Source organism: Ciconia boyciana, chromosome 12 (genome assembly GCF_034638445.1).
Source record: "Ciconia boyciana chromosome 12, ASM3463844v1, whole genome shotgun sequence".
Classification (NCBI taxonomy): Eukaryota; Metazoa; Chordata; class Aves; order Ciconiiformes; family Ciconiidae; genus Ciconia; species Ciconia boyciana.
This window is the reverse complement of record NC_132945.1, coordinates 21,174,035-21,195,757: the sequence shown is the minus strand read 5'-3', so window position 1 is coordinate 21,195,757 and position 21,723 is coordinate 21,174,035. Positions and strand designations below refer to the sequence as shown.

Genomic DNA, 21,723 nt, shown 5'->3' with positions numbered 1-21,723 from the left:
AAGGTGAACACCGAGGAGAGACCTGAACGTGAAGGGAGACTAGTGTCTGGTAGGGTTACCAGACCGTAATCAGGAAGACTGTCAATACAGAGGGGCAGAAAAGTATAAGACACAGAGAGAAACAGAAAACCACACCCAAATAGTCATTAGATAGAGCCAGGCTCTTTCCTCAGAGTTCAAGATTTTGCACTTGACTGGCAAATTCCTTTGCTGCAGAACAGCTTTTTTTTCACCTAGTTGTCCTTTTTTATATGCATAGACAGATGCTGTAGAAACACTATAGCTTGCTTTGAAATCTTCCGGTGTTTAAACCTGGATATTAGCTTCCATGGTCCATAAAAGGCAAAAGATGCATTCATATTAGTCTTTTAGTTTGGTTGAGGAGCATGCTTTTGAGGTGTATCTCCTTAACCTCCCCATTTACTGCTCTTGGGTTCACATTGCTGAGCAGTCTCAGAGCACTTGAGCTGGACTGCTTTTACACAACGCTAAACCAGAGGACATGCTCCAAGGGCACTCAGATACCAGACTCGATTAAGTCTAAAGTAAAACTCCTAAAAGACTACAACAACGCCATCAGGTCTTCAGTGCCAGGGGCTTTTTTTGCTCTGTAGTTCTGCTCCTCTTATGCTGTACTAGCTACTAACATAAGCAGCGATTCCTGCTTTTCCTATCCAGAGCTTCTTTCCAGCAGTACACTATCTACTGGAAAACTTGTTTTTCCATTCAGAGGAGAGCTTAGCTATACCGAACAGTGCTTTTATGTGAGCTAATCCTCCATTTTCTTCTCCTCTAATAAATTAAGCTTGTTTCTCCCCCCTGCCTTTTTAAATAAAGGGGATCTTTCACTCACTGCAGTATTGTTCAGAGAAGTGGTGGTACAGTGGTAAGCAGCCTACCTTTAGGAGGATTAAGTCTAGAAAGATGGTAGCAAACATTCAACCACTTGTTGTTAATGGTAGCATTAATTTCTTAAGCGAACATTACCAAGATGAAATACAGACAAGGCACATGCTCCTATGGAAGTAGTGACAATAAGGTTCTGAAGGACTTGGCTTAACAGCTTGTGTCAGGTGATGAGGTTAATGGAAAAGAATTTGTTATTCAGGTCACTTAATGAAAATAACCTTGGAAGAGCTTAGCAGAACCCTTGGGGTAGAATAATTTATTCCTCTTCTGCTTCCATCACTGTAAGTTAGCCTAAGACGTAGAAGAAGCTGATCTAAACATGAACTCAACCTGTCCGAGTAGCGCAGGAGGAACATCAGCAATTACAATGCATTGTTGTGATCTCTGCTGCCCCTCCAGTGATAATACGTAGAATACAGCCTTCAGAGCAAAGCCTTGCTTTGCATAGCCCCACCTTTAAAACAAGACAGTTTGTTCATTAAGATGCACGTTATCAAAACACCGTGCAAGAAGACAACAAAAATATTCACCACAAGACGTATAATTTTTAGCCAATGCACGGTCTTTGGATTGGCCAGGCATAGAAAAGAGAGAAGTCACAGCAGCCATCATTCACAGTATTCCTGTTCTGTGCTTTGGTGTTTGTTTGCTACTCAGCTATAATCAGAAATAAGCCTCAGCTCCTGTGATTTGAGGCCTTACACTGATCTGCTCCCAGACCCCAGGGAGCCTCTATGTCTGTGCACCACCATTTCGCTTCTTATCCCTTAATTAAGTGCTGCATGCTGGCCAGGAAAACATGCCTTCCACACTGCAGCTGCCTGAGACCTAACAAAGTAGTGCTTCATTTTGGGGGTGAGGGCTTGTGATATAAGCCAGAATAAGGGATGAGAGATCACTTGATAGATACCCCTGATATGATCCCAAACCTTGGGACAGCCATTTTGAGAGCCCTACATCCAGATTTAGAAAACCTCAGGAGCAAACAGAAGCAGACAAGATTAGCACTATCCCCACCTGTAACATTACTACCTTGTCTGCAAGTGCCCATTTCATATTCTGAGCAACATGAATACCTCATCTGTGTAAAGCTGAAAGTCCTTTTCACAGCCCTGGGTACAATAACTTCCACATAGAAAAACAAGATTAAACTTGACAGTAATAGGCGTGATAGAGGGGGAAAGCATTCTTCCTTTGAGGCAAAGGCTGTGAATAAAGCAGCCAGTGACTGACCGAAAAAGGAGGTGAAGAAAGATAAATGCAGTTATTCAAGCATCAGGGCTTTAAAAAAATTGCTTCTAAGAGAGAAAAAAGAAAACCCTGCACCTTTCTCTTGACATTTAACAAACTACCTAAACAAGCTAAGCAAAGGAAAAGAAAGTCAAAGACCTTACCAAGAGAGCTGCTTTCAGCTGTTTGTTACTAGATATCTTAAAACACATTTATCCAACCTTGCTAAGAGACACCAAGCCCTTCATGACCCACAGCAAATCCTCACTACCATTCTCTCTTCTCCCCCATGAGCCATATTTATAGGCTCCCTCCTGGCTGCCTCTGTAGGGACCAGCCTTGTTAGCAAAGCCTCTTTACACCTGTGTGTCTGTAGGCTGCCAGAGGTTTAACTCCTCATGTGCCACATCCAGTGTAGCAGACTTGTATTATTCCCCAAAATACTTCTAGCCACCCAGTGAGCCCTGGGTGCCACCCAGTAAATGACCCTGCATCTCAGTGTGCTGCTGACCTTTGTGAGAGTGTTGGGTATTGTGAACAGGCTCTGTCCCGCTGTCGGCTGGGTTATGTAAAGGTTTATCAATCAACTACAGCCCAGGAGTCTTTAGCTCTTTAGTGCTATAGAAGCACTTAACTCCTAGGGAACTCAGATTCAGTGGTTAGAGGTACACTGTCTCACAACAAGTCTTAGGTATATCCTACAGAAGGATTTCTAACTGGTTACTTCATGCTACTTTATCGCTGCTTTACTTTTGGATTTTTACAGACTGAGTAATGTTTCCTGTCATTAGGACTCTTTGACAACAGTTTCTCTGAAACACCTTTGGCATTTGCAAGGGGAAGCAGGCCTACTGTTCACCAAAACCAGCAATCACCCCTTGAGCAGCAGGATGCCAACTGCCAGGGCAAGAGTGGTGGGCACACGAAGTACAGTATGCTTGAGTAATGATTAACACACAACAAAGAGAGCTGCCTGTGCTGCAAATGGAAACACACTGCGTGCTTGGGATGTAAGAGCATTTTGGTCTAATTTTGCACTCTGCATATAGTAATAAGACACAACAGGGTGTGCATTAAGCTCATCTTTTGAGAAGTGCAAAAGTAGCTGAATAATGCACACCCTGGAGTGTCTTATTTGTAGTGGACTATGGCTCATTAATTTTACATTTAAATTTTTTCAAACCCATTTAAAAAACCCCCAAATCTATTCTGAGGGCAGTTATGTAATGTATCCTTCCACTGAAAAGTATTTTCAAATAAAAACAGTAGGGAAAAGGTGAGGAAGAGCTTTGCTCAACTGCAGACCAGTGTTTGGTTTGGTTTGGTTTGTGTAGGGCCTGCTGTCAGCAGGTTCTTGGCCTGCTAATGCAGATACATAATGCAGATCATGATAGATATGGGAATCTATTCAGTGTTCACTCTTTTCTAGAATTTCCTTTCTTTTTGTGTAGTTACCTGGGCCTTTTGTCTTCCTTTTTTCCTACAAAAGTCTGCCTTTTGGTATATGAACCAATACCCATTTCAGAACAGGTTCACATATAAAGCATTCAGATGGGGATGTGACTGACTTTTACAGCAGACTGGGAACTGAATGGTCACAGGTTCCTGCTCGGGGCGAAGACAGGCATGATTTGGGGGAAGATAGTTTTGCCAGAACAGCAGCATGTGCGTGTGCATGGATACAATAGGATTTAAAGACCAGAAGGTGTTATAAAAACTCTGTTTTGTTATGACATCACTTCAAAAGTATGAAGGAAGGACATCTGATTTCTGCTGTTCCACATGAAATATGACTATGGTTTATCCCTTTTATATAGGTTCCAACCTTGATGATGGACACCCAGTTTTCAGAATTCACTCCAGATATCACCCCAATAATGCTGGCGGCTCACACCAACAACTATGAAATCATCAAACTGCTTGTCCAAAGACGGGTAACAATTCCACGCCCACACCAGATCAGATGCAACTGTGTGGAATGTGTCTCCAGTTCGGAGGTGGACAGCCTGAGGCATTCCAGGTCAAGGCTGAACATCTACAAAGCCTTAGCCAGCCCTTCGTTGATTGCCTTATCAAGTGAAGACCCCATCTTGACGGCCTTCCGACTGGGCTGGGAGCTGAAGGAGCTCAGCAAAGTGGAAAATGAGTTCAAGGCTGAATATGAAGAGCTTTCACAGCAGTGCAAGCGTTTTGCTAAGGACCTTTTGGATCAAGCACGGAGTTCCCGAGAATTGGAGATCATTCTCAATCACAGAGATGATCAAAGCGAAGAGCTGGATCCCCAAAAATGTCATGATTTGGCAAAGCTAAAGGTAGCAATAAAGTATCACCAGAAAGAGGTAAGAGTCATCTAAATGCGAAGGTGCGTGGAGGCTTCATGTATTGGGTAAAATGATTCATTTCTCTAGTCTCCATGGGTTTGTTCAGGGTTGCTAGCTGAGAGCCAGCAGGGGTGAGTTTGGGTCGAGTGGAGAACCACGTGCAAGTGGAGGCTGCAGGAGGTTCAGTGCACCTTGGTGACAGTGTGACTCTGATGACAGTTGAGGGCAACAGAACTAGGACTTGCTGCAGTGGGTTATGACTTCTACGGCACCGCCACTTTCTGTTGCAAAGATACTTGAATGCCATTTCATTGTAACCCATCCCCCTGCAAAGAACAGCCTTCCGAGATTTCCATGTTTGTTAGCTCCAAAAGTTTTTCCCAGTAGCTGCTTTTATATAGGAACCAAAAGCTGGAAGGGGTAGCCTGGCTCATGAAGGTCTTGACTGCAGGAAATTATATCATATACAATTCACTTCCTCCAGCCACCAAACACTTCCTAGCACCCATTCAACACTAACTCATAAGGGCCAGAGAAACAACAGCAGCAAAAGAGAGCAGGAGAGATCAAGAGCACTCTCACTGTCCCAAGTCTCCATGTTACCAGCAATTTTGTTAGGTGAAAATGCTCATGTGATGCTAGGAAGTGGATCACGTCATGCAAATACTTCTTCACACCTGAGACACCTCAGGTTGATTCTTGCTCCTTGATTCATCTGTGTTTTAGGAACTGAGAAGCAATTCCCAGAAATTCAAACTCCTGCCCATAGTCCCAGAAAGGAAAGACATACTTCAGCTAAAGGCCACAGAGCCTTTCAGAAGCCCTGCAAATCCAGAGATTTATAAGTTGATTCAGTAAAGGCCATGAACTCAAGGAGAATGCTGACAACAGTTTCATTAGTTGGCTCTGGATTTTCTTTCTCTTTCCAAGCCTGGACAGAATTTAGTAGATGACATATTACTGTTGGCCAGTGATGTTCCAGGTTATCTGAAGGAGGAATTTAGCTTGCTCGGTTGAGGAACTGAATTGCAATGTCTATCACATTCTTCTGTGTCCAGAGGGTGACAGGAGTGGCGGAAAAGCCTGCCACATTACTCTTTTCACTGTCTTCCCCACATTTGACGCTTTGTTTTATGCATTGACCCACATGAGGATAGCCTGATACGATACATTCCACGTCCCTTAATAGCTGCTTGCGTCATCTGAGGTACAACAGTCAAGAAGTGAAAGATGCAGATTCTCCTTTCTTCCCTTTGGTCTGTTAGGCCTCCTGACTACCAGCCCCTTGATGCAGCAAGCTGGAGCTGAAGCCTCAAGGTTTCTGGGATCTAGCACATGGTCACTTACTGCTCTTACTGGGCTACTCCAGTGAGGTTTCAGCAAGGCTCACTGGCTTCATGTCAGGTTGTGTTTTTTACTCTAGCTGACAGGGTTAGGTAACACCCTAAGTGCTTTAGGGTCCCCAACAAGCAGTGAAGAATTAGTCTGGAGAAGGGTAATACAGCATATAAGGTCAAATGTTCCTTGAATTGAAGAAGGGCCAGAAACTCTAATTCCGTTTTTTTTTACTGGCCTGATAGCCACAGACGCTGCACCCACAGACACCCTTCAGCAGCCAGGATACCACTGGCACTGCCGTGTGTAGATCACTGCTGATTTCAAAGTCTTGTCACAGTTCAGGCTCACTATTGACATCCAGGCATAAACCTGTGGGTACCCTTATCTTGTGTTCACATTAAGAAACTGCAAGTCTGAAGGAGTTCACTGTGTTTGAAATGTAGTGCTGAACAGTCCTGAAGTTCTTTTATTTGAAAGTAACAAATTTTTAATCTTTGCTTGCTTGCTTGACAGTTTTTATCTCTTTTTTTTAGGCATATTTGACTGAATTCCAAGCATATGGACAAATTCCATGTTTTGTGACATATTCATGACAGTTCCAGCATATAAATGATAGCAAATATGCTCTGTGTTGCCAGCTGAAGTCAGTGCTGTTTCCAGGTAGAATACTGGTGGGCAGGGACAGAAGGAATGAGTTTGGGAAACCAGCACTACTGAACCCCCTCATCCTACCTGGTTATTCACAAATACCTGACGCATCCTGCAGGACGGTGTTTGTATGCAACAAAATATTGCACTGGTTTTCTTATCATGATAATTAGTCCAATACAAAACACCAAGCAAGATACAAACGTCATTGCCAGCTTCTGAAAAAAATGAGTAGGAACATTTGTCAGGGAGACACTGAGAAATGCCTTTTAATCATGATTGAAGAGTATCAGACTGAGAGAAATTTTATGGGGGACAGGAGGGAAAATAGAAACAAGTTTGGTTTTGTGAAAGACAGTTCTGCAGAGAGAAACAGCAGACTTTTTAAAAGTAGATCTTGTTCTGCTGAAGTTTTTTATGTCTTAATATTATATGGGATTGGATTGCATGGAGAAGCTTTTTATATCTTAGTGTTGACAAAGTTACAAGTTAAATCTCTAGTAGCCTAAGATGAAAATCCAAAGTGGACCTTAGTTATTTTCTGGGGCTGTAAATTGTTACTGCAGTTGTTAGTTCTTCATATTCAGCATAAAGAATGTGTAATCTCACATTGATTTTGGACTAATTGCTAGACAAATTTCCTGCAGCTTTTTTCTTTTTGAGTGAAGTAAACCTCAAAATTTCCCCCCAAATATGAAATTATTCCATTTCAGTTTAATCGGGCAGATATATTCAAGGTTCTTTCTAGAGAAGTTGTTAAGAGGGAATTGGTAAAGAGGTCATTGCCTTTGGATGGAGGGGCAGTACTGTGTGTTTTGGGTAGGGAGTAGATCTTAAAGTTACTTTTTCTTTGTCCCAGCATAAGTGATCTGCAAATTCAAGAGTACTCTGTACCAGACATTTTCAAGGCATTGAAAATGCCTGAAATCCAAGGCATTTCAGATGAACCCACTGTGCCTTTTTTTCCCCCCGCATTGCACTCCCATACTGAAGAGTAGGTGCTGGTTTGTTCCACGTGCAGAAAAGTAACAGCATTCAAATTTCTAGTGCAGGTTGATGATCTCCGGCAGTGAACTTACAGGACTGAAAAAATCCCAATGGGAAAAGCTAGACATCTATGGGCAGTTCTTGCTCCAAACCAGGCCCTTGGAGGAAAGCTTTTTAAAGCTAGTTAGGCTGCTAAATATGCAGCTAAGTAGGCAATAAGATTTTAAACAGAGTATAATCTGGTTAAGTGCCTAAATCCTGTTGGAGATTAGACATTTATCTTGCTGAGGCATTTTGAAATTCCACTGTGGTATTAGCTGCATCTTTTGGCACCTAGCTACTGGAGAAAAATCTGATCTTGTACGTTAAGTTCTAGCAAACAATTAGCAATCATCAGCCCTGCCACGGACACAAATCCCTGTTCCCTGCACTGAATCCAGTAAACATACTCACGGTATACACAACTTCATCTTTTGATCTGGCCTGAGTGCCTCAGTCTTCACAGCGAGCAACCTGGACGAGGGCTGGATTAGCGAGGGGAGCCACTTCAGCTCAGTCCTACCTCCAGAGAAATACTGGTCTCATCACAAAGGCTCCACCTCAGTCTGTATCCCCAGGTAAATCCCACTGCCAGTGCATTTCTGCCTCATGACACAGATACGGGTTTCATCTTTACGAGGGCAGAAAAATCTCTCATTCTTTTTTTTTTTCAACAAAAAAAGCCTGGGAGGTACAAGTTTTGACTTCTCCCAAACATTACATGTGTTAAGTATTTTATAAACTGACAGATGTGTTGCTCATGAGGAAGAAGACCTTTTTCCTTTGGAGGAGGACCAAAACAATGGAGGAGAAATTTCTTGCTTTTCGTGTTTGTTTTTAATAAGCCCATATATCCTAGAAGGTAAATTACTGTTTATACAGAAGGAAAAATTTCAGTTATACAGGAAAGATTAAAATGTGCCCTAAGGTAGCTTTGTAGTATATTTTATGGTAGTAAACGTTAAAAACATGCTGTGCAATGTTCACAAGCTCCCTCTCCATCTCATCTTAAGTGTAGAATGGTCATGTCCTCAGTTTCAAATTACAAAAGGGCCCTGATCATTTCTTTAGAAGATAGGAAGGATTTAATGGTGTGATCAGTGTTTGCATGGCAGTCACCAAATATTAGAAAAAAATGAGGACAGCTCTAGTACACTGCGAAACATGACGAGTTAGATCCAGCACAGACATGTCAGTTTTCTCAGTCCACTTTCAAAAGAAATTATTTTCATAGGATCACGGGAATTCATGGTCTAAGAGACAAAGTAGGCTTTTCATAAATGCTCTGTAGTATATGGCATTTGTCTTCATATTATTACTTTTCAAATTGTTTTATTCATGACTAATTTTGGAAGGAGAAAGGTGCTGAAGACTTTATAAGAAAAGGCACAGCTCAGCTGTTGGGGATCAATCTTCACTGTGCTGTTCTGGCACCAAATTAGCTCTGCATTTGTTAATTTGTTTGCATTTCTAAGAAAAGATGCGGAAAAGTAGTCTCTTAGGATCTTGCCAGTCACGTAAAGCACAGTTGTATGTACAGTGCACCATCGCTGTATTAGAGAATCAGAGCATAGGCTGAATGCAAATATAATTTTTATGTCTTTAAGGTTTTTTTTGCATTACCAAAATAGTGTAAAGCAACCATAGGTGTAGCAGTGAATCAGGTGTAAAAGGGCAGATTTCTCTTTGTATATAACATTCTGCTAAGCCACAAGAATAGCAATATATGTTCAGCATATTCCTGCTTTCCTGCTCTCCACCACAGGTCATTCACATCTTCAAAATGAAGTGAAACATCACAGCAGTGGGTTTTTAGTGTGTTGCATTTTTCTGGTACTGATAGTTGCAGATATGCAGGTTTAGTTTATATGTCCGTAAGAAACACACACAACACAAGACACTCAGAAAAAAAATGTGTTTTACCTATGACTATATTGCTTAGCACTTCCACTGAACTAGATCAAAGGAGTGCATGAAATTCCCTCTCAGAATCCTTAACCTTAGTCTCTCTTACTCACTGTACTCTAAATCAGTGACAGGAAAGGAGAGAAGTAGAATTGTTTGCTTTTCTAATTTAAAAACAGTGCTCTTTGCTCTTTTGTCTTCAGGATGAAGCTTCAAAAGTTTTAGTTCTTTTTTTCCAAGACATTTACATAGAGAAGTACCTCCTGAGATTCAGTACTGGAGTGAATGAATAATCGTTCCTGCCATGCCACATATTTTTCAGCTGTGTCTTGACTCTTGTCAACTGTGTGGCTGCTGTTCGAAGCACAGCATCATTCTCCAGGGAGTATGCATAAACCTGGCGAATTTCTAAGGGCACTTTAGTTAGTGTATAAGAGCAGCTTTTAAAAATATCAGAGATGCACGAAAAATGAATTGCGAAGTCTGTGAAAATCAAAGCTCATCTACTGCACCTTGTTTACCTGTTTTGAAAGCCATTCAGGTATCTTGATGGATAGCCACAGATCTTTCGTTGCTTGCAGGCAGTGCTAAGTTATTCTCACATGGTTTTTCCTGTTCTCTTGCCACACTGCCTGGAGATATAATGATACAGGGCTGAATATTTGTATTGTGCTCTTTAAAGGCACAATAAAAAGCTAGCTTTTTGGTGAGCCTGCACAGCTCAGAAGATTAATAAACAGGCTTTTACTTTCAGGTTTCTAGAATGAAATCATACCATGTCATGAAAAGATCTTTATTAGGACTAGATGGGGGAAGCGGAGCTGCTCCTTGTGGAAGCTTTTTCCCTTTCTAGTGACCTGGAACATCTGTATCCCTTATGGTGTTAGATGGTGAGGATGGTGTGGTTATGCTACTTCCAGATCTGCCCTACACCACAAACCTGAATGTAAGTTTAGGGATTTCTAAAGCACTGAATGTCCAAATGTCACCTTTTATTTTCCAACAGCATTCATTCATTCATTCTTGTATGCAGCAAAGTTACCATCTGATGTGTGAACAGTGGCCTACACTAAATGAAGCTGGTTTTTTTTCAGACTCAATCCCAGCAGGCAGATGACCACATTACAAAATCTTCCATGCATGTGGTACCTACTGAGCTGCTATTAACAGTCTCAGCAGCTGGACTTTGGGGTGACAGGTGGGGAGACTTATCTGCATTTGCACCCTTAAAACAGTCTTTCCTGCTGATCGCTGATGGGGCAGTGGGGTGCGTGGTGCATGTCTTGGAGCCCCTACTCTATAGGTTTCTGCAGTTGCTGGATCTATTTGTTCAGTTTTGGAAATTAGCATGGAAATTTAACCCGTACAGCTGCATTGTGTTACAAAAATTAGGACAAGTGGCACTGAAGTGTAACTTCCCTCCAAACTTGGAAGAAGAAGAAGAAGAAGAAGAAGAAGAAGAAGAAGAAGAAGAAGAAGAAGAAGAAGAAGAAGAAGAAGAAGAAGAAGAAGAAATATTCAGAGAACTGAATTGTCAAACTGATGGTTCATCAGTTTGACAAAGTGGACTTGAATGTTTATTTGAGGAAACAGTATTACTCGGTATATTATTCACGTAACACCAAAATGTTCCAACTTGATGAAGGTTAGCCACATATTGCAGCTGTCACAGAACAGAACTGCAGGAGACTATCTTTTGACAGCAAAATCATCTCTGACTAATCTTGCCATGCACAAATTTGAAAAAACAACGTAAGACCGGTATGTCAGTCAAGGACAAGGACTCTGCTTGTGTTAGTGGAACGTGTAGCAGGCAGTAAATGCCTGGATCATTCTTTAAGTCCTTTTTGGTGCCTCGTGCCTCTGTCTTAAATGATCTCTTGGACAAAGACAGGAAATACGTTGAAAGCTAAAGGGATTGCCACTGTTTTAAGAACATTCAAGAATGATTTAGTGAGTTCATCAGTTCCCTTAACTTCATGTATCCCATCAGTCTTCTTGCCAGCAGGAGAAGAGGCTTGGGAAGCCAAAGTTAAAGTACAGGACATGATTGATTTGCTTTCTATAGACAACAGAAACTGGAAAGGAGAAGTGACGCCTTGTATATTGTATAAGCCAAGCGTTCAGTCTTACCACGTCTGAAGGTCTAGAGTGCCTTTCAGAATCAGCTTTACATCAGTAGTGAAGAGTGTATCATGTTATTTCATACTTCACTTTGAATGATACCCTGAAATAATAAACTCTGTGGAAAAAATATTGGTATGGATTCTCCCTTTTGGATATAGAAGTGGTCATTGTTATTTATCTGATTTCTGTGAATTTCAGCTTTACTTCTGTCACTTACTGTGTTACGAGAAGAGTGTTATGAGATATATAGAGAAAAGAACTGCGATTCCACTCCCCTTACACCTCTTATGTATACGTCAGAACCATCATCATCCAGACGAGCCATTGAGGTGTCTCATGATTGAGAACATAGTTACCCCATAGCTCTTCACTCCAAAATACATGAGATGGATAGATGAGTTAATCATAACCCCCCCAAACTGAGATCTTGTGCAGAATGGCATTTAAAAGCTGTGACTGCAGTTTTTGTGTTCTTCTTCTTTCTCTACAAACCCTAGCTGGCCGAGTAAACATCCTTCAGCAAAGAATACGTCCTCCTCACCCTACAATGGTGATATTACTCAGAAGCAGAGGTAGCCTTTAGAGGTTCCCAACAATGTGAGAAGTGTTTATAGTACACTGGTCTGTTCTTTCCTGGATATTGGAGTGAATTTACTCCTTCAGGAGAAGGTAAGGTAGAAAGAAAAAAGAAACCAAAATTAAATATTTTCAGCATAGATATTTCTCAGGTCAGAAAGGAAGCAAATGAAAAATATTTTTAGAACTTTTTATTAACCCTAATAGGGTAAAGTAGGTATGTATTTAAAAATACTTGTGAATGACTTTTAAAATTCTCATGTTTGCTTTGCTTATCACTTATTTAATGTAAATGTTAGAAATTCACTAGGGAGAATAAACTCAGCCTTTTACTTAAAAGTCAATACCTTCTCCACTTCAGCTAAAGCCTGTGAGAGCTCCTGGTATTCATTTGCAAGATCTGTAACTCTTTGAAGTGCTGCCTGCAAGAGGACTCAGGAAACTCTGCAAGATTTGTCTCAACACAGTTTTTAGCCTGAATGTTTTTTCAGTGCTTCTGTAGGATGTGTTCGATATCTCCTGTTCAGCTCTTGGAAACCAGTTAGCGTGTTGTGAATTAACTGACTGTCTTAGGTATATCGCACATATTCAGCACTTGCTTGTACTGCAGCACTCTGCCTCTGAAACCCAGCCTATGCCTACTTAATCTTTGTAACAGAGCTGTATCCTGGAATGTTTGCTGAAATACTTCCTACAGGAATTTATTTATCAACTGTAGTCTTCTGTCTGCTAAAATAAATGCTGAAAAGTTTTGCTTACGTCTGGACTCTTGCTCAGGGTCTGACCCAGACAAACCATGTCTGGTGGGGTGTTTGCTAACAGAGGTTGGCCTCCAGAAGCACCGTTCAGCAGCTTGCCTTTATTCAGTGCAGAATTTATGCCTGCACTTAAATCCTGCTGACACAGGCCATAAATACAAACCTATAGCTAAACACACGTTTAAGCGCTCTGAGTAGAGATGGATTTAATTTCAAGCTTAAATACTTTGTTAAATGCTTCTTCCATGGGTAGGTACCCAGGATTTGCAAGCTTCTACCTTTGTCCTAGAATATGCGGGACCTCTTTTATTTAAGTATTTAAACCAATCCAACATAAATTTGTGAAAACTATGAATTTTGATGGAACTGTAGCAGCCTTTTAGAGGTTATTCAGTCTTGCCATTTGCCAGCATTCACATCACTGGTGAATTTCCAATTGCTACTGCTTAAGCTGAGTTCATGTCTGCTACCATCAAGAGATGTGTTATGGATAGGAGACCTTTAGTTAAAACTCATGTGTCATCATCACTTAAAATATTTTAAGAACAGATTAGACAAAATTCTGTATAATTTGAGGCCATATGTTCATCTGTGGAGGATCTGGAGTTTGTTTTATTCACCAGCAGAGGGACTGAGCAATTTGGGTAGCACCTGGTTTTCTTGAAGGACTCTTCCTGCTCAGCTAGGGATCTTCTTAATGGCAGGAACGACTGCCATTTGGATGTGCATCAGTGCTTCACTGTTAGTAGTAACAGGCATGTGAGTAGCAGCTGTGTTTTTGATAGGATATTCATCCTATATTTTCCTGAGAAAAAAATACTATCTCTTGGAAGTGCCTGATGAGGAATGTTGAGTTGTAGTCCTTTTTCCCCGAGTTATCCAGCCTCCCCTCCAACTTCTTTGTCTCATTTCTTCCTTTTTTTCCTGTTGCAGAAAGTACTTAATTAACAGGATGAACAACCATTAGGTGTTTACCCTCTGCAGCTCACAATTCAGCAGCAGAATGTAAATAACTTTGCAGTCATTAACAAGGTTGAACTTTAAAAAGAAATGTGCTACAAAAGAGGATTTTCTTATTCATCTCACTGCTTGCAACACTGCAAACTTGAGGAGGCTGGTATTTCTTATGTAGAATATCTGATCTCATAGGGCTTACTGGCTCTCTGCAGCAGACATCAAATTAGGCCACAGATAGCTTCTCTCTTCTGTCTTGGGCTAATTTAGAAATGTAGCTCTTTCAGTATTGCCCACTGGAATTTCCTTTAAGAGCAATCAAACTGACACAACAACCGCATTTCCTTTCTTCCTCAGAAGATCCTGTCCTTGGTACGAAAGGGAGGCGCAGTGGTTTGTCTGTTGCACTGGAAGTGTGTTGTGCTACTCGGTTTGAGCAGGAGCATCTCCAGGATTTGGGAGTGCAGGAAGAAGATGGATTTTTAAAGTTCATTTCTTTGCATGCCATTTCATGTTCCTGAAGTCAAACTTAGAGTAAAGAGGATCACTTCATTGCGCAGTGTGATCCATGTGCCTGTTGACATTGTGCCGAGCGTTACAGCATGTTTGGGCTATTGAACAGTGTGTATTAAGCTTTGTGGGTTAAGACATTAAGATTTGGCATTGATTGATAAACCCAAGTCTGTGGTAGGACTGACAGTGTAGGAGTTTCCTATATCTTCATGGGAGGAAAGAAATTCTAGCCAATTGATTCTGAAAATTCAAGTACAAAAGGCTGTGCTCTCCCCAGTCCATCTGCAGTTGTACTGATGCGGGTGGAGTAGGTTCTTCTGTGCCTGGGTAGATCACCCCTGCTGGCACCCGGGGATGAAGAGGGGCATAGACCTGCTGCTCACAGCCCTGCCTGGCCGCACTGTGCTCGCCAGCACTGGGGGAAGACGTGTGTCTTCAGAGACACCTCCCTTCCATCTGCCAGAGAGAGGGTGCAAGGCAGTGCCTCTGCAGGATGGGACAGGGCCTTCTACTGAGTGGAGAACGGCAATGACATTTATCCTGTTCATGATAGAATTGTATTCACAGGAAATCTACATTCTTTACAGATCTAGCTAAAATATATCCTTATACTACTACATCAGACATTGCCGTTGCCCAATTGTCACACAGACTGCAAAATCTAGCTCGGTTCATGTGAAAATCTGCCTTTCCAAAGCCAAAATAGCTTTAATTGTAGAGGGCAGCAGCATACAATGATACCCCCAAACACAGCAACCTTGCAGGTATTCAGCTGCCATGTTTTAGACGCTGTGGGATACAGTGCTGTTGGTGAGGTCTAACCTATTGAAATGAGTGTCAGACAGGGGAACTAAAGGTAATTTCATGGCTCCCATGTCACATTTGGCTCTCAGTGGTAACCTCACTGGGAGCTGATATAGCTGACTGATAGAAGAACTCGGTCCCGCTTATTAACACAGGGCTCTGCAGTTACAAATTAGTGCTTATTCATCTATGAAGAGCATTCACTATCACCATCCGCAGCAAGAGTACAGAAAAGAACTCCAACAAACTCCAAACAGAAGAGCCTGTTGGCAGCCTTCACGATAATCAGAATAAATGCAGAGAGGTACTGCGCTCAGCCCCTGTGATGTCTATCAGGGAGCTATTTCAGTTGCTCCCTGAGGCATTCACATCTCAGCCCATCTGTGTCTGATCCTAAATTACTTATGACTGTGAGAGATAAGGGATTTCCCCATAGATAAGGCGAGGGGGGGTGGAACATAATTTCTGTGTTTGACAGTTATATTAATGGCACAGCATGCAGAAAGCATTTAATTCCTGAGAAGTAGAATTTAGGTGACATAAAAATATCAGTAAAGATTAGATATTAAGAAAAAGACACACCATCCAGCAGCTGCTTTTTTCCCTTAAAATCCTTCCCCTTGGTAGAGGATCAGGTGACAATGAGTATGATGAACATTGAAAATGAAATTCTCTAATAGCACAGTCCAGCTGCAAGCCAAATGTTACACAAAGACCCTGGCAAGACTGAAAGAAGAAAGAGAGAACATAAAAGACTTTGTATTCCAGTAGCCTCTTCCCAACCATCATTGAAGTGGCTGATCTCACTTCTTGGAAAGGCAAAGACACTCATTCCCGTTTTCAGAAGCCAGGAGACTGAGCATCTTGCCCACTGGTGACACAGTGGCATTGTCCTCACAAGGTACTCTGAGTTGCATCTTATCTCGTAGTCTTTAAGTGAACTGTATCTTCAGATAAGGACAGGTTCTGCTCAACAGGTAATGGAGAAGGAGCTTGCTCTTTGCATTACCTCCCCCAGAAATGCATCTACAGGCTTTGTCTACAGGTAGGGACAATCCTGGACAACATTATGTCAGCACTATCACAGGCTTCACAGCATTGAATGTTTAGTTCATACATTAGCTGAATTGAGTATAAATGCCACCTTTTGGAAGCATTTCTTTTCATTAATGCAGCTGTCAGAACATGCTCCATCATGTCTGTGGGATGATGTCTTGTGCTGCCGTTTGTCATAGAGATTGGAGGCTCCTATAATGCAACAGTCCTTGAATAAAATGCTCGATACCATGCTTGTTATGTATTGAAGAAATACACTGTTTGCAAGTCATATGCTCATCTTCTTAAACAAATAGAGAGCTTCTGGTACAGTACATCTGCCTCTGATTCTGGACCATCTACCAAACCGGGACAATATGCAGTTTTTTAAATGATCACGATCTCTCCTTTTAATTGTGCAGAAACTTTAAGGGATACCAAATCCTGTCACATACAGTATGTTCATGTGAAATGATAAAAGAGATACACGTGTGCTATTTCTATCTATGGCAAAGGAAAGGCTTTGCAAAAAGGTGAAAAAACATATTTGGGACCCTACTTACGTGGAAATTGAACTTGTACTCAGGAAAGGCCTTGGCACAAGTACTGTTGGAGAAGTCAGCTTGTTTTTCCAGATCTCAGTTCTGTCTATTTGCAAAGTAGAAATAAGATTGCTTTCTTAACTTTATGAAGAAATTTGAAATTATGGACGATAACAAAAGTTCCATGATATTATTACAGTTTCAGACTACTTTACACCTAAAAGGGCTAAAGCTGAGCTTTTTCATGGTTTTATATTTTATGTGCAATGATTTAGCAGTATGGATCCTAGACAATCCTTAATGAGTTGAGCATTCAATGGTTTAGTCTAGTCAATGAATTCGATGGTTTAGTCTAGGTAACAACACCTAGAAGCAAAGAGGAGGCCGGCATTCACAGGAGTATTTAGGGAAATAGCTAGTTTCTGTACTCTTTCCAGTTAACACAAAGTTACTGAAAAGCAATTGGTTCTTTAGGCAGCACATCAAGGGCTTAGTTGACTTGTCGTTATAATTCAGAATTCCAGTGTTTGCACACTGGAAATTTTGTTTTTCAGCCAGCTGTAGTCCTTGCACTACTTGAGATCTAACTTCCATATTTACTGATCTTAAATCTGTGATGAATAAGTCGGACTAATACGAGTTAGTAAAAGCCTACACTGGTAAGTGCTTAGCATTTGATGGTTTGTGGCATTAGGGAGAGTTTCTTTCTGTGGTATGTGTAAATTTCCCTTAGGCCATTTGCAGTGAGGTTGGGATGGGCTTGATTGGAAAATTTAATGGCTTTTTCCCTTTCCATTCCCTTTTGCCAAGCTGGTCTTTAAAGCTGCTCTTTCATGATGTGTGAATTTCTCTCCATTTGAAGAACTAACATCAGGTACAACACAGAAAGCAGATTTTAGAAATGAGCTATTAGGCAGAGAAGAGGCACTTTTAAGATGCTTGCAAGTTGCACAGCAACCAGAGGAACATATAGTCATTTGATTTCTCAAATGACTCTGACTTTGACTCAAGGGAAAAACAGTTTTATTCTCCCCTTAGAGCTTTCTATCATATGTGATAAAGAGAAAATGTGTTTATACATTTTCCCCCTCAAAAAAAAAAAAAAAAGTTGTACCTCATCTCTGAGAAACAGCAGCATCTATTACCATGCAAATTACCACAGAACACGTCTGGTCACAGCTCCTGCTTGTGATCTTAAATAAGAAAATATAACAGTGTAACCTTCCGTTTCTTCTAGCTTTTAGACATAATGCGCTGACCCTTCTGAAATCATGGATTGAAAACCAACCAACCAAACGACAATCGATGCTTGATGTTTTTTCAGTTTCTGTAGAATTATTTCTTTCATCACTGTCCCCAGACTTGGAATTTTACAATAACATTTTCTGACCATTACAGGCAACAGGTCTTGGCTTTTTCTGGAGATCATCACCATATCAACTATCATCCAGTTTCTGCTGCATGCATGTGTAGGTTGATTCCAAATCAAATGCATTTCTGATTTTCTTTTCTGATGCCCTCTGGAGCATGGTGTCACTTGTATGTTAGATGCAGCAGTCATGTTTATTATAGTAATAACACACAAACATCCAGCTTCATAAATGCCAGATATTCCTCTTGGAAATCTTATTTTCAATACTAATTTTGGTCAGTCCATATATTTGAACTACCCAGTACAAAAATGATCTGATGGTATAAACAGGTATAAACAGCCTGTTATAGCATATAAAATATATTCACCAAATCTAAAAATACCTACAGAAATGAATGACTTTATCAGACTGAGCAACTAATTTTTCCTTTCACTTGCCCTTGGTTTAGTCACTTTGAACTTGAACTTGAACACAGTGATAGTGCTATGCTTGTATAGAGCACTCCGAGAACTGCGCATGAAAAGTCCGCCCAGTATTGGGCAGTTTTGGTGGTGAACGAATATTTGAAAGATACGGGTGTGTGCTAAAGCTTTTATTAAGAAATTCTCTCTTTCACACCGAATCTGATCTCCTTGTGACTAAGACCTACGGGGACTCCTAGGTACTTTTAGACATGATGAGAAGAGCCTTGTAACTGCCTCATAAGTACACATGTGATGGCTGATTCAGTATTAGCCCAGGCCACGTCTACACTGAGTGCAGTCGTGTCTACAGAGGGGCTTCTGCCAGGGTCGAAAAATCATACCAATTCGGGGTGGCAAAACAGTAAGACTCTTGTATTAGAAGCCAGTCCCTTTGCTACCATGGCATAGTCCTTCTAAGAGCTGGTTTAAACTGTAGTGGTGAAAGAGTGTTTTGCCTGATGAAATCTTCCCTGAGGGGGAAGAAGAGTGTGGTGGCACTACATCCCTCCCAGAGATCCCTTTTAAATATAGACGAGCCAAGTGTAATAAACAGTACCGTCATCTTCAGGTTACTCACCGCTTTGAGTCTCCTTTATAAGAGGTCTCTTCTTGATAAATGCTGCTAGTACTATTGTGTCCATTGGAAGTGTGATTCTTTCTGATATAGCTGTGTCCGATCATAGATGTAGTTATATTGCTACAGGAGTATGTTTATCGATAACTGTATCCATGCTAGGACAGTTTTTCTGGTTTAATTACAGCAAAGTAAGTATAGCAAGCATCCTCAGAACAATAGTGGAGATTTTCTTTTGAACTTGCAGAGCCCAGTGAGAAATCTGAATTTAGTAGATCAGAAGTGTAACTTCATTAAGAAGGATTAGAAATCAAATATGTAAAGAAAAACACAGTTGTTTTGGTCTTGCAGACATCTCTAATTAGCTATGGGTCTGAAAAGTTTTGAAAACCATGGGGCCATCCAGGTATAATCAGGAACATAAAGTCTTCTGGCATAGACCAGAAATACCGTGGTTTGAGTTTGAAATTCCAAAGGCTGTTAGGTGTTAGAATAGTCTGAAGTAGTTGCAACCTGAGCATGTCTGGTATGGAGTCACTGAGATGCAATAAATCACCATTATAATGCTATTTTTTACAGAGTGAAAGTAAACTTTCCAGTGTCACTTTTGGTACTGTGATCAAAGATTTCTTTTTGCCTCTGCTTAATCTCTTACATTTTACAACTGCTCTCTTCCTTAATAGCGAGGCACATTTACAAATGTGCTGTCCTGCTTCCCAACAGATGTCACCTGGCTGAACTTTACATTACTGCATGCTGTCTCATGCCCAGCCCATCCCACACACACATATGCTGGCCTCCTTGCATGAAACCACGTGCAGCACCCCACACACTTCTGGAGACATTCTCTCTCCCTCTCTCTCTCACACACACACACACACACACACGCTGTCAGAGCTTTACACCTTTTTCCTCCTGCCTCATCTTTTAGTCACTTCTTAAAGATGCTGACAGTGATTTGTTTGAGACACTCGAAACCTGAAACATTCTGAAAAGAAACGCACTGAAACAGAAACACATGGGAAGAGAAAAAGCTCATAGTAATTTTCGTTGTATCACTTTTGCACGAGCCTTCATGTGTGGTGAGTGGCTGATCTACATAAGGATGCTTCAAATAGGAAAGACCTCATAGAAGAAATCTTAAATCCTGTGTAGAAAAGTAAGAGCGAAATCTCCCTCCTTTCTTCCCTCTGTCTCCAAAATATGCTTTTCCACCCCATAGCCAGCCCCAAACTTAATATGAGGGTCTGTGTGGGCTCTAACACATACGTGAGGAGGAGTGCACATGAAGTACCAGTCAGTAATAATCTTTCTTTTTTTTCCTCCTCAGTTTGTTGCTCAGCCAAACTGCCAGCAGCTACTGGCAACACTTTGGTATGATGGTTTTCCAGGATGGAGGCGGAAACACTGGGCAGTAAAACTCTTGACCTGTGTCACCATTGGACTGCTATTTCCTGTGCTATCCGTGGCATATCTGATTGCACCGAAGAGCAGGCTGGGACTGTTCATTAAAAAGCCATTTATAAAGTTTATCTGCCACACCGGCTCTTACCTAACCTTCCTCTTCATGCTCCTGCTGGCATCGCAGCACATCGTCAGGACTGACCTTCACATGCAGGGACCACCTCCCACCATCGTGGAGTGGATGATCCTGCCCTGGGTTCTAGGTAAATCAGAAACACAAAAATGCCTGAGCCACAGTCGCCTGACTCGCACCCATGGCAACTGTGTGGAGACTCATTCCTGATCTCAGCATCATCAGCGTGTAAAGAGATTTGGCAGCCAGCTTCAGTAACTGGATAAAACAGCTGGGCTCCTTCTGGAACAACAGATCCTGTTGGCCTAGGGCTCTTCTGCTGTTCATATTGCCATCTGACATGCCTTTAGACATGACCCTGACTAAACCGCAGCAGACGCAGCTCTCTCCCCGCTTCCCCCACGCTCTGTGCGAGGAACGGGTTAGGAATTAGCTTCTGGGTCACGCTAGTAACAAACAGTGTCACTCCTCATGCTGGCTTAGTTCTGCTGGCTGGTACGTGGCAGAAGGCAGCACCGAGAGCTTGTCTCTGCTTTCGCCTTCTCACTGATCTGCTCCTGGAGCCAGTGCGCCAGTACCAGGCCCGTTTATTCGTGGGCTCCCAGTCTCCCAAATAGCCTACAGGAAGGCAGAAAAGGGAAGATAAATCTCACTGCTGTATGCCTCTGTGCTGATAAACACTGACCAAATCAATATCGAGCGCTCTAATATAAGCAGGAGAAGGAGGGAGTATTTATTATCAGATGGTTAAACATGAGGCTCTTATTCTGGTCTGGCTTGGGCAACCACAACTGTGAAGAAAAGGAGGTGTCCATGTTCCTGAGGGCAGGATGTACGGGTGAGGTAGTGAGATGGGATGGGAGAAAGCAGATAGAGCCACTGAGGGAGAAGAGCAGAGAAGCATAGTTGGATATATTTGTGATGAGAGAGAAGTATTTACCCTTTCAAACTGAGCTCCAACACAACAGCAAGTGAAAACCTGTGGACTCCATTAGAAGCATGATCTCTCCTCGAATTAAGCTCCCATCTCTTTTGCTGTGCCATTAACATGGAGCACCACTGTGAGCTGGGGTGTTACTAGGAGGCCTG

The 21,723-nt window shown here is 41.7% G+C and overlaps 1 protein-coding gene across 1 annotated transcript in view; it reads left to right on the top strand.

Moving 5' to 3' along the window:
• Positions 1-21,723, top strand: part of TRPC5 (transient receptor potential cation channel subfamily C member 5) — a 68,783-nt gene that overhangs the window by 12,906 nt on the left and 34,154 nt on the right. The window contains exons 2-3 of the mRNA XM_072876858.1: positions 3,957-4,478; positions 20,428-20,764. Of these exons, the coding sequence (XP_072732959.1) occupies positions 3,957-4,478; positions 20,428-20,764 (859 nt within the window). The remainder of the gene's footprint in view (positions 1-3,956; positions 4,479-20,427; positions 20,765-21,723) is intronic.